The 12,321-nt window shown below is 32.8% G+C and overlaps 1 protein-coding gene across 4 annotated transcripts in view; it reads left to right on the forward strand.

The window, feature by feature from the left end:
• Positions 1–12,321, forward strand: part of LOC127861519 (zinc-regulated GTPase metalloprotein activator 1B-like) — a 44,595-nt gene that overhangs the window by 12,855 nt on the left and 19,419 nt on the right. For all 4 annotated transcript variants that reach the window (XM_052400080.1, XM_052400079.1, XM_052400082.1 and 1 more), the window contains 5 exons: positions 635–726; positions 1,226–1,285; positions 1,773–1,810; positions 5,202–5,248; positions 10,277–10,363. In XM_052400080.1, coding sequence (XP_052256040.1) covers positions 635–726; positions 1,226–1,285; positions 1,773–1,810; positions 5,202–5,248; positions 10,277–10,363 — 324 coding nt within the window. The remainder of the gene's footprint in view (positions 1–634; positions 727–1,225; positions 1,286–1,772; positions 1,811–5,201; positions 5,249–10,276; positions 10,364–12,321) is intronic.

Consider the following 12,321-nt stretch of genomic DNA (forward strand, 5'->3'; position numbering starts at 1 on the left):
TAATGCTGTCTGGTTGATAGTGCTATGTCTGGTCAATATGACCTGCCACACTTTACCCTGGTGCCAATTATTGCTCACCGACAAAAATACATGCAGGCAATAAGTTTGAACATTTCAATGTTTTATTAAGGAGAAAGATTTAAATTACATACCAACACACTTCTAAAAAAGACCGAGTACTGGTATTTGCAAATTTTTGACAAAGTAAGAATAAATGGACTTAAAATAAATAGCTATTTACTGTAAACATGCTTTAAGAAAAAGATAATTGCATTTTTTTGTTACTCAACGTTTATTATTGTCATTTATGTATAGTTTATTATGAAATGAATTTACTTTGTTTTTGCCTGGTACAGATGATTTCTGAAAACATAGAGTTTATAATGAAATAAATTTACTTTGTTTTTGCCGGTTACCACTGATTTTAGTAAACAGGTTGTTAATATACTCAGTTAATGGTTTATATTAACACACAATACTCTCACGCTTACTGTATTAATATCTTAATTACTAATAATTTCATGCATGTATGAATGTCTAATAATATGAATGTGTTATCACTATGAGCTGTAATATGCTTAAGTGAATAAAATGTTTGTGCTGTAATGTATATTTGAAGCTGATTGTTGAACAGGGACAATGGAGTGCAGGCCATAGAAAATTTGATGACTAAAAAAGGCAAGTTTGACTACATTCTCCTGGAAACAACTGGCTTGGCAGACCCAGGTAATGAACATTTATGTAAGGTGCTTTTTCATAAATATGTTGGGATTAGTGTAGCAAATAATCTGCATCTGCTAAAGCCCTCAGGGCTTTACTTCCAAATGTGTGCAAGTACTTAATCAAGGATGGCACATCATAGCTGCTTAAATGCATATAATTGTAACATACATATATAAATATCTTTATGTTAAATTTTGATTTACAGTTATAGATTTAAGGATCCTGTTGTGGTTAACATAATTTAATGTTAAACAATATATTTTTATATTTACTCAGAAATTATGTCATGATATGTCATAGAAAAGATTGCACATTTACCAGGTATTTGTCAAGTATAAAAGTGCATTGTTTTTACTGGCTTAATATTGTTAAATGAGCATAGAAATTAAGAAAGATAGTCAAACATAGAAACTTTTTAAAGGGCATTAACTTCATGCAGTAAAAAGAAATATTGTACATCATGAGTTACTTCCCATTGATTGTTGCCCTTGCATTGTTTCAGGTCCGATTGCCTCCATATTCTGGCTGGATGAAGATCTGTGTAGTGACCTCTATCTAGATGGCAAGTAACACTATTACTATGTTAAAAATTGCCTAAGGCAAAACATTGTTTATAAAACAAATAATTGCAGGCTGGATTCAATATGGCAAAATAATTTGGTCACGTTGAAACTTAAAAGGAACGTTAATACTAGGAATATTTTTTAGGTCGGTCTCTCTGTCAGTAAGGCTACGCATAATACTTTTGTGGCAGTATCCATCTATCTCCAATGATAACATAGTATTTAGTCCATATAATAACATATTACGGAAGACATGCTTTAACGAATTTGAGTGATTCATGATTATTAAAGCACTAATTTGTTAATGTGATAGACAAACATGTTTATTATTTTTTGCAGTTTCAATATCATTGAAATGTATTAGATGATTGTAATTACCTTGTTTTCATACCAAATGGATATGTTTATTAAAATATGGACTTTTGATTATTCAAGCTTTTTCAAAATATGTGATGATTTCTGAAGAGTTGTTTGTCCCTTTTTCAGGTATAATAACCATGATTGATGCAAAATACAGCTGGAAGGTAGGTTTTATTGTTACATGTTTCATTGTAAAATGCTTTATAGACTTAATAGACTGGGTCTCCATGAGTTCAAATTTAAAGTGTCACTTTTTATCCCCGACCAAAGGCGGAGGGATATAGAATTTTCGTTGTTCATCCTTCTGTCAGTCTGTAAGTCCTACTGTCTTTTACAAAACTTTTTAGGGCTTTATCTCAGACCTATATAAGATATCAACATGAAACTTCATGGTATATTGATATCAATAAGGAGAAGTACCATGCACAAGAACCATAACCATATACTTTCTTTAATAAGAGTTATTTCCCTTTGTAGTTTTATTTGACATAACTTGTCAGGGCTATATCTCAGATACCATGCAAGATGTCAACATGAAACTTCATTGGTGCATTGATATTAATGAGGAGAAGTGCCATGATTAAGAACTATAACCCTTCATCTTTTTAAATGAGAGTTATTGCCCTGTGTTGTTTTTATACCATGAAAATTTTCAGGGCTATAGCTCAGATATGATACAACATTTCAACATGAAACTTCATGGGTGTGAAGAAATCAATTGGAAGAAGTGTCATGCACAAGAAACATAACCTTACACTTTCTTAACTAAGAGTTATTGCCTTTTGTTGTTTTTGTATGATGTAACTTTGCAATGCTATATGTCTGAAATTAGGTTCATAGATATCAATGAGGAGAATTTCAATGCATAAAAGCAATTAACCTACACTTAATTATTGTTTATGATTATACAGTATATCCAGCAGGGCTTTTTTCCTTCTTTAGCGAGGGCTTTATAAAGGCCCCTTCCTCCAAAAGAAAGGTTTCTTCCCAAAAGATAATTTCTTTTAAATGATGCAGTAACTGTTGTCCTTGAATTTTAAGCTTGCTTTGGGAACTTTGTCCTCTTTCTCAGTTTTGTTGATAATATTTTGCCAAAATGGAAGGCAGGGCCCTTTCTCCAAATCAAGAAAAAAAAAGCGCTGTCAAGTGATTTGCACCAATCCATAAACAAAATTTTTTTGGCAGGAGATATCAATTCAACGAAATAGCTTGTTTTATATGAAATAAGATTTAAGATACTTTTTTTGTATGTCTCATTGTATGAACTGTATGGATTTTTTATCTTTATTTATTTTTTATATTTTTTTGACAGTAAAGATTTGACCTTAATTTTTTTTAAATAATTTATGCAGAATGAGCATTGAACCCCGAATTGTAAACAGTTATATGAGGGAATGTAAACTGACTTCAATTGTTTAACATATACCAATAAAAAGTAGCAAAATTTGTTTAAATTCAGCAGTTTAAATAAAGAAATATGAATATCTATGATTTCATGTAAAAACCAATTTTAATTGTGAACAATATCTCTCATGATATGTTGTATTAGAATGTCAGATGTGTTATAATAAACTATTTTACTTGCCACACATGTATTAGACCTATCTACGCAAGACAAATAACAAGAAAGATACTGACAGAAAGACCAAAACATTCTATTAACAATTAGCTCATGATGCCTATCAGTAGTATTTTAGTATTTTGTTGTTTGTTTTGGAAGTAGAACATATAAAAGCACAGATGTCAGATTTTTTTTCTCCACTGCAAAATGGTAAGGGGGTAGAAATGCTAATTGTTGTCAGTCAGTCAGGCCATAATACTTTTGTGTTGGCTCCGCATCTCCTAAAGCATTTGACTGATTTTCATGAAAAATGCCCCAAATGTAAATGACATTGAGACACTGTGCAAAAAGCATAAGTCAGTCACACTGGCTCAAGTTGAAGGTCGTTCTTCACAGTCAAAGGTTTGAGCCTTCATTTTCCTGTCAGCACCATATCTCCTATACCTTTTGAACAATTTAAAACAAAATCTCCCCAAAAGTAACGGGCATTTAGCTAATGTGTAGAAGGAATTAGTAAGCTGTTTCAAGGTCAAGGTCATAAATTTATGTGTCACTGTTTATTTTAAATCCTTTTAAGGATTTTCATAAAGCTTGGCTAAAATGTTAAGATCATGAGATGTGCAAAAGGCATGAGTCAGATACATCTTCTCAAGGTCATAGTTGTACTTCAAGGTCAAAAGTTTGAGTCTTGAAATTTGGCTACAATATTATGATATGAGAAGATGTGCAGAAGGTCGAATCAGTTCTGGCGTCTCAAGGTCAATGTCATACTTCAAGCTAAAAAGTGTATGCCTTTTTTTTTCTGATAAATTTCTCCATTACCTGATGAAGAATTTTTATCAAACTTGGCGAAATTGTTCAGGTCTGTCGGGTCATTAGGACAATTCATAGAAGACATTAGTGACGTGCATTTGCTCAAAATCAACACCACTTCAAGATAAATGAAGCTCAGCTATGTCTCTTGGACTGCCTTGTTTTCAATTAATCGGTCAAATAGTTAAACATTTATGGAGCTTATGATTGTTATTGCATTGTATTATTGTGTTAAAACTGGTATTATATGTCGCAAGGGACCAAGGTACTGTGAATAAATTATTTGAAATTCTAATAGTTCTAAAGTTGTTCTAATACATACAAATCAATTAGTGAACAACATATCATAAATAGCTTTAAATATTAATGATTTTTTTTTAAATATTAATGATGGTTGCTTTTAGATAAAAATTAGTTATTATTTCAGTTGATGTTATTTGAACTTAATTTAGAAATAATGTTTGTAATATCAAGAAGTATCATAATGGAAATCAAAGTAATGTTACATTTCTTTATATGCATAATGTGAATATACTATAGTCAAAACTAAGACATTTATTGTATATTGTATGTTACGGAATCAGAGAAGTCGCTTTAAAAATAATTTTTGTTTTCTTGTATGTATTTAAGAACATACCATCTTAGTATTAGTATCCAGGTCAATTTCTTTTGTGAAGACATTTATTGTTAAGAACTAATTTGATTCTGGATGGGTAGGAATTAAAGTGTGGAAATTGAAATGTTTTAAATAAAGTTCAGGAATCATATCGTGGTAATAAAGTGTTGGAATGAAAGTGTAGGAATTGAAGTGTTGGAATTGAAGTGCTGGAATCGAAGTGCTGTAAACTAAGTGCATGAATTGTGTGTGGTAAATAAAGCGTTACAATTAAAGTGTGGGAATTGAAGATTATATATTTAAGTTGAGGAATTAAAATATAGTAATAGGACCACAAATGTGTTAGTGTTTTGGGGTTTGTTTGTTGTTTTTTTTTATTTTATTTTATTTTTTTTTGGGGGGGGGGAGGGGGATATTTGAAGGCAATAAATTTGGTCTTGCTCTTAAATAGAAACAGCAGAATCCTGTTAGAGCTATGGTAAGGTAATTGTTTGATAGCAGTATTAAAAACTATTAAGGTAAATTACAGGGTAGTTGTTAATTTTTAGTGATTTTACCTTTTCAGTATTTAGCTGAAAAGAAAGAAGATGGGAGCATCAATGAATGTACAAGGTGTGGGAGCTATCTTATAAAACCATTTAATCCCCGCCGACAAATAATTCGGAGGGGATATAGTAATAGTCTCCGTCTGTCTGTGCGTCCGTCTGTGTGTCCATCCTTCTGTCCGAAACTTTGTCCAGAGCATAACTCAAAATCTATTCAATGGATTAACTTTAAAATTACAAACAGATGGCAACTAGGAGAAGTGCAGTGACCAAGAACTATAACTCTATCTACCTTAGTTTTTTAATTATCTCCCTTTATATAATTTCAAACTAAATTCTTGTCCAGAGCATAACTCTAAATCTACTGAAGGAATTTACTTGAAACTTAAAATAAAACAGATTGCAAGTAGGAGAAGTGCAGTGACTAAGAACAATAACTCTATCTACCTTAGTTTTTGAATTATCTCCCTTTATTTAATTTCAAAGTAATTTTTTGTCCGGAGCATCACTCTAAAATTAATCTACTGAAGGGATTTATTTGAAACTTCAAATGTAAACAGATGGCAAGTAGGAGAAGTGCAGTTACTAAGAACCATAACTCTATCTACCTTAGTTTTTATGCCCCCGGTAGGGTGGCATATAGCAGTTGAACTGTCCGTCAGTCATTATGTCAGTATGTGTGTATGTCAGTCGGTCCGTCCATCCGTCCGTCCGAAAAAAACTTTAACATTGGCCATAACTTTTTCACTATTGAAGATAGCAACTTGACATTTGGCATGCATGTGTATCTCATGGAGCTGAACATTTTGAGCAGTGAAAGGTGAAGGTCAAGGTCATCCTTAAAGGTCAAATATATGGCATCTGTCCATCCGAAAACTTTAACATTGGCCATAACTTTTTCAATATTGAAGATAGCAACTTGATATTTGGCATGCATGTGTATCTCATGAAGCTGCACATTTTGAGTGGTGGAAGTTCAAGGTCAAGGTCATCCTTCAAGGTCAAAGGTCAAAAAAATAAATCAAAGCGGCGTTTTCATGAAGCTGCACATTTTGAGTGGTGGAAGATCAAGGTCAAGGTCATCCTTCAAGGTCAAGGTCATCTTTCAAGATCAAAGGTTAAAATTAAAATCATAGCGGCGTTATCATGAAACTGCACATTTTGAGTGGTGGAAGTTCAAGGTCAGGGTCATCCGTCAAGGTCATCCTCTAAGGTCAAAGGTAAAAAAAATCATCAAAGCAGCGTTATCATGAAGCTGCACATTTTGAGTGGTGGAAGTTGAAGGTCAAGGGCATCCTTCAAGGTCAAAAAAAAGTTCAAAGCGGCGTTATCATGAAGCTGCTCATTTTGAGTGGTGGAAGTTCAAGGTCAAGGTCATCTTTCAAGGTCAAGGTCATCCTTCAAGGTCAAAGGTCAACAAAAAAATAATTTCAAAGCGACGTTCTCCTGAAGCTTCACATTTTGAGTGGTGGAAGTTCAAGGTCAAGGTCATCCTTCAAGGTCAAAGGTTATTTATTTATTTTTTAAATTCAAAACGGCGCAATAGGGGGCATTGTGTTTCTGACGAACACATCTCTTGTTTAATTATTTCCCTTTATTTAATTTCAAAGTAAATTTTTGTCCGTAGCATAACACTAAATCTACTGAAAAGATTTACTTGAAACTTGAAATATAAACAGACGACAAGTAGGAAAAGTGCAGTGACTAAGAACCATAATTCTATCTACTTTAGTTTTTTAATTATCTTCCTTTATTTAATTTCAAAGTAATTTTTTGTCCAGAGCATTAATAAAAATCTACTAAAGGGATTTACTTGAAACTAGAAATTTAAACAGATGGCAACTAGGAGAAGTGCAGTGAACATGAACCATAACTCTTTCTGCTGTAGTTTTTAAGCCCCTGGATCGATAGATCGGGGGTATATTGTTTTTGTCCTGTCTGTCTTTCTGTCTGTCTGTCTGTCCGTCTGTCCGTCCGTCCATCCGTCTGTCTGTCTGTTGGTCCGTCCGTCCGTCAGTCTGTTGGTCCATCCGTCCGTCCGTCTGTCACTCTGTCCAAAACTTTAACCTTGGTTAAAGTTTGATAACTTTTGCAATATTGAACATACCAACTTGATATTTACCATGCATGTGTATCTCATGGAGCTGCTCATTTGAGTGGTGAAAAGTCAAGGTCATCTTTCAAGGTCAAAGGTCAAATATCATTGCATTTTTCTTTCCTAAAACTTTAACCTTAGTCAAAGTTTTATCATAACTTTTTTAATATTGAACACAGCAACTTTATATTTGGCATGCATATGTATCTTGTGGAGCTGCACATTTTGAGTGGTGAAAGGTCAAGGTCATCCTTCAAGGTCAAAGGTCAAAAATAAAAATAAAATAATTTTTATTTCCCCATTCAATATCTTACTTACTTCTTGTGGAGCTGCACATTTTGAGTGGTGACAGGTCAAGGTCAACCTTCAAGGTCAAAGGTCAAAATAAAAAACAAAAACATTTTTCCATTCAATCTCTTACTTACTTCTGGTGGAGCTGCACATTTTGAGTGGTGAAGTCAACTTTCAAGGTCAACTTTTTTTAAGCTCACCTAATTGCTCAGGTGAGTTTTTGTGACCAGTCTTTGTCCGTCGTCCGTCCGTCGTCCATCCATCCACATTTGTTAGTAAACACTCTAGAGGCCTCATTTATTGTCCGATCTTCATGAAACTTGGTCAGAAGCTTTGTCCCAATGAAATCTCGGTCAAGTTCGAAACTGGGTAGTGCCATCTCAAAAACTAGGTCGCTAGGTCAAAGAAAAGAAAAAACTTGTAAACACTGTAGAAGTCACATTTCATGCCCAATCTTCATGTGACTTTGTCAAAATGTTTGTCTAAATGATAATTGTGTTGGTTGGGTTCAAAAGTGGTTCCAGTCCGTTGAAAAACATGGTCGCCAGTGGGCGGGGCACTTTTCCTTATTTGGCTATAGAGAAACCTTGTAAACACTCTAGAAGTCACAATTTTTGCCCAATCAAGATGAAAGTTTGTCAAAACATTGGTTTTATTGATATCTCGTACGAGTTCAAAAATGGTCCAGATCAGTGATAAACATGGCCGCCAGTGAGGGGGGCATTTTTCTCTATATGTATATAGTGAAAACATGCGAACACTCTAGAAGTCACATTTTTGGCCCAATTTTCATGAAATTTGGTCAGAAAATTTGTTTCCTTGATATGAGAGTTGAGTTTGAAAATGGTTCCGGTCAGTTGAATAACATGGCTGCCGGGGGGGGGGGCAGTTTTCTCATATTTATATAGTAAAAAAAGCTTGTGAACACTCTAGAAGTCACATTTTTTGCCCAATCATCATGAAAATTGGTGAAAAGATTGGTTTAATATATATCACATAATTAATGCAATAATTATTGCCTTTCGATCGTCCAAATTTTCATTATAATATACAAAATTCTTGTAAACACTCTAGAGGTCACAATTTTGTTTCAAATTTTATGAATCTTGGCCATAATATTTATTTTTGTAAGCAAAGTTTGATGTTTGGTAAGGGGGGTCAACTCAAAATAAAGGTCAACAGGTCAAATCTTACAAAAACAGAATCACTCCATATTGAGTTTTGGTTCAATAATGATGAAACTTGACCGGGATGTTTGTCTGGACAATATCTAGGTCAAGTTTGGTACAGATTAAATGAACCGACTCCTCTCAGGTGAGCGAACTAGGGCCATCTTGGCCCTCTTGTAATATTGAATACAGCAACTTCATATTTGGCATGCTTGTGTATCTCATGGAGCTGCACATTTTGAGTGGTGAAAGGTCAAGGTCATCCTTCAAGGTCAAAAATAAAAAATAAAAATCATTTCTCCATTCAATCTCTTACTTACTTCTAGTGGAGCTGCACATTTTGAGTGGTGAAGGTCAAGGTCAACTTTCAAGGTCAAAGGTCAAAAAATAAAAACATAAACTTTCATAACTTTTTAAGCCCCCGAATGAATTGATTGGGGGCATATTGTTTTTTGCCTGTCTGTCTGTCATTCTGTCCCTAAACTTTAACCCTACAGTAAAGTTTTGCAATAACTTTTAAAATATTTAACATCGCAACTTGATATTTGGCATGCATTTGTATCTCAAGGAGCTGCACATTTTGAGTGGTGAAAGGTCAAGGTCATCCTTCAAGGTCAAAGGTAAAAAAAAGGCGGCGCATTAGGGGGCATTGTGTTTCTGGCAAACACATCTCTTGTTTAATTATCTCCCTTAATTTTTTTATTTTTTTTTATTTATATTTTATTCATTTATAATTTTAAATTATATTTAATTTAATCTTATAGTAAATATTTTAGCTTTTCAATTTTTAATATCTTCCTTTATTTAATTTTACAATAATATTTTAATTTGAACACTGAAGTATTCACTCTAAAATGAATAGATGAGTACATGTATAAGGAAAAATACAGTGATCAAGAACAGTAACTGTTTGTAGTCTTATATTTTAATTACCTCCCTTTCTTTAATTTCCATATATTTTACTCTCTAACTCCAACACTATATAACTAATTGATCCTTGAAATATAAATACATGTAGATGAAACAGGTGCCATGTTTTACAAATATTATTCTACTCTCTATAACAAATGTTATCATACAAGCAAACACATTTCGGTGGGGATTCAGCACTATTGTGACAAGCTCTTATGCTATTTGTTTTAATTTAGAAATTTGGCACATTTATTTATTTTATCATGAAAAAACATAAGTTGAATTTCCACTTTAAAATATTTATTTCAAAGAAAAGAAAGATATAAAATAAAAGATCAATCACATGTAACCTAAATTGTGTAGACTTTTTACGCAATATTTGATGAAAAGTATCTGGAATGAGTTTACAGCTTAAGTAATAAAAACAGCAGTTATTGTTGTTAAAGCTCTGCTGCTTAGTTGGCATAGCATTCTTATGTTAACAAATATTAATAATTTGGCATATCAATGCTATTTAAATATTAAATTAGTTTTAATGTTCTCCTGAAGCCAATTGTATAAATCTGGATATCAAAAGGTTATCCATTGGATTGGCTAAAGTTATCCATATTTATACATTTGGCTACAGGCAGATAGCCATGGCAGACGTCCTCATCGTCAACAAGACAGATCTGATCTCATCTGATGACCTTCATGAACTCAATAACACTATCAGGTAAGGCTTCAAAAAATGCAAATGCAATATATTGTGTTTGGGAACTATGTTGCAATATATTGGAATAAAAAAACACATGTAACAATATGTTGGGAATTTTTTTATTTTTTTTTTGATACATCGAAATATAATGGAAACAAATATTGCAATATTGGAAACAGATATATCAAGATATTGTAAACACATATTTTGCTATATATTGGAAACAAATATTGCAATATATTGGAAACACCTACCTATTGCAAAATAATAGAACTTGGGAAACACATATTGCATTTAATTGAACATTCAAAAACATTTATTTCATTTTATTGGAAAATGGAAAACATGTATTGTAATATGTTGGGAAACGGAAAATGTATTTTGCAATATATTAGTAAATTAAAAATACCTACATGTGTATCAATATATTGGAGAGTAAAATACATATTGAAACGTATTTGAATATGGAAAATATGTGTTGCAATAGGATGAAAAATGTTAAACAGTCCACTCCCGTTATCTCGACATCGGATATCTCGATATTCTCGATGTGTCGAAGTAAGTTCAATGTCCCAACATTTTTCCTTCTTTATCTATATAAATAAACATCGCATATTTCAATTTTCGTTATGTCGAATAATTTGATATCTTGATATAAAATTTTGTCCTGAGTTTACATGTATTTACTGTGGTTTATCTCGAAGTGCGAATAACTGTTCCAGTGTCGGCAAAAGGTGAGAATTTTTTTCTTTAATACTTCACCGTCCAGCTTCGCCCGGCTGCTCCCGATACTGTGCGGTAGGAAATTGATCAGTTAATTGCATCAATGATCACACGTGTGTAATGTCGTTAGCCCTTAACACTTGAGTAAGGCCTGTCACTTAAACTGTCACTTTAACATCAATTAACTGCAATTAATACACAGTCTGTATCTAGATCTGGGTATGTTGAGTAATAAAGATAATAAAGACAAGACTCAAAATTGCTTTTCATTTTTATTTGATCCTGTACTTATACTTGCTTGAACTTTGCATTTCAAACTACAAAATGTACATGTACAGTGCAGTATTCCAGAATGTGAATAACACATGTTCAGATGGAAAACCTTCGTCTTGATTGGACGTCAATTACATCATAACTTTCAATAGCAACATAACCGGATGTTTACTTGACAGTTTTGAAAATTTTTAACCGCATGTGTTCATGAAATTCTGTAATACTTAAAACGTCATTTTAAGCATTTAAATAGCAAAATTAATCTTGCCTCGTAAAAACGCGTATATATCAGGTAGAGAGTATTATGCCACACTGTGACGGCTTTAGTTAGACCACTTAGCAGGTATTTAGATGTTAAAAACAAGGTTTATGTTCGTCTCATTTTTTCTTTGAAAACACCTAATCGGATATCTCGAACTCTCGTTATCTCGATATTTTTTCTTGTTCCCGCCGACTTTGAGATAACGAGAGTGGACTGTAATTAAATTGTATATAAGTATTCCTAAATAATGTATGATCTACTTAAAGGGATCTTTTCACGGTTTGGTAAATTGACAAAATTGAAAAAAGTTGTTTCAGATTCGCAAATTTTCGGTTTAGTTATGATATTTGTGAGGAAACAGTATTACTGAACATTGCCATGATATAATAAAGCCATCATATGCATCTTTTGACGATTTAAAAACCTAAAAATTACTAAACGCGAAATGATTGAATAATTTGGAGAGTTCTGTTGTTGTCGTTTAAATTTGTGAAACTACGAAGATTGCTTATATAAGGTATAAAATAAGCATCCTATGTATGCTTGGCAGGATAGCTCAGTGGGCTAATGCATTTTTACTTCAGGATTTCGGGGATCACTGGTTCGAGCCCTGCTGCGGGCTACTTTTTTTTTCCTTTTTTTAATTTAATTTTTGATTTTTTACTGGAGCTTTTAAAATTTAATGTTTACATTTATCAATATAAAGCATTTAATGACA

The sequence above is a fragment of the Dreissena polymorpha genome, chromosome 16 (assembly GCF_020536995.1).
Source record: "Dreissena polymorpha isolate Duluth1 chromosome 16, UMN_Dpol_1.0, whole genome shotgun sequence".
NCBI lineage: Eukaryota > Metazoa > Mollusca > Bivalvia > Myida > Dreissenidae > Dreissena > Dreissena polymorpha.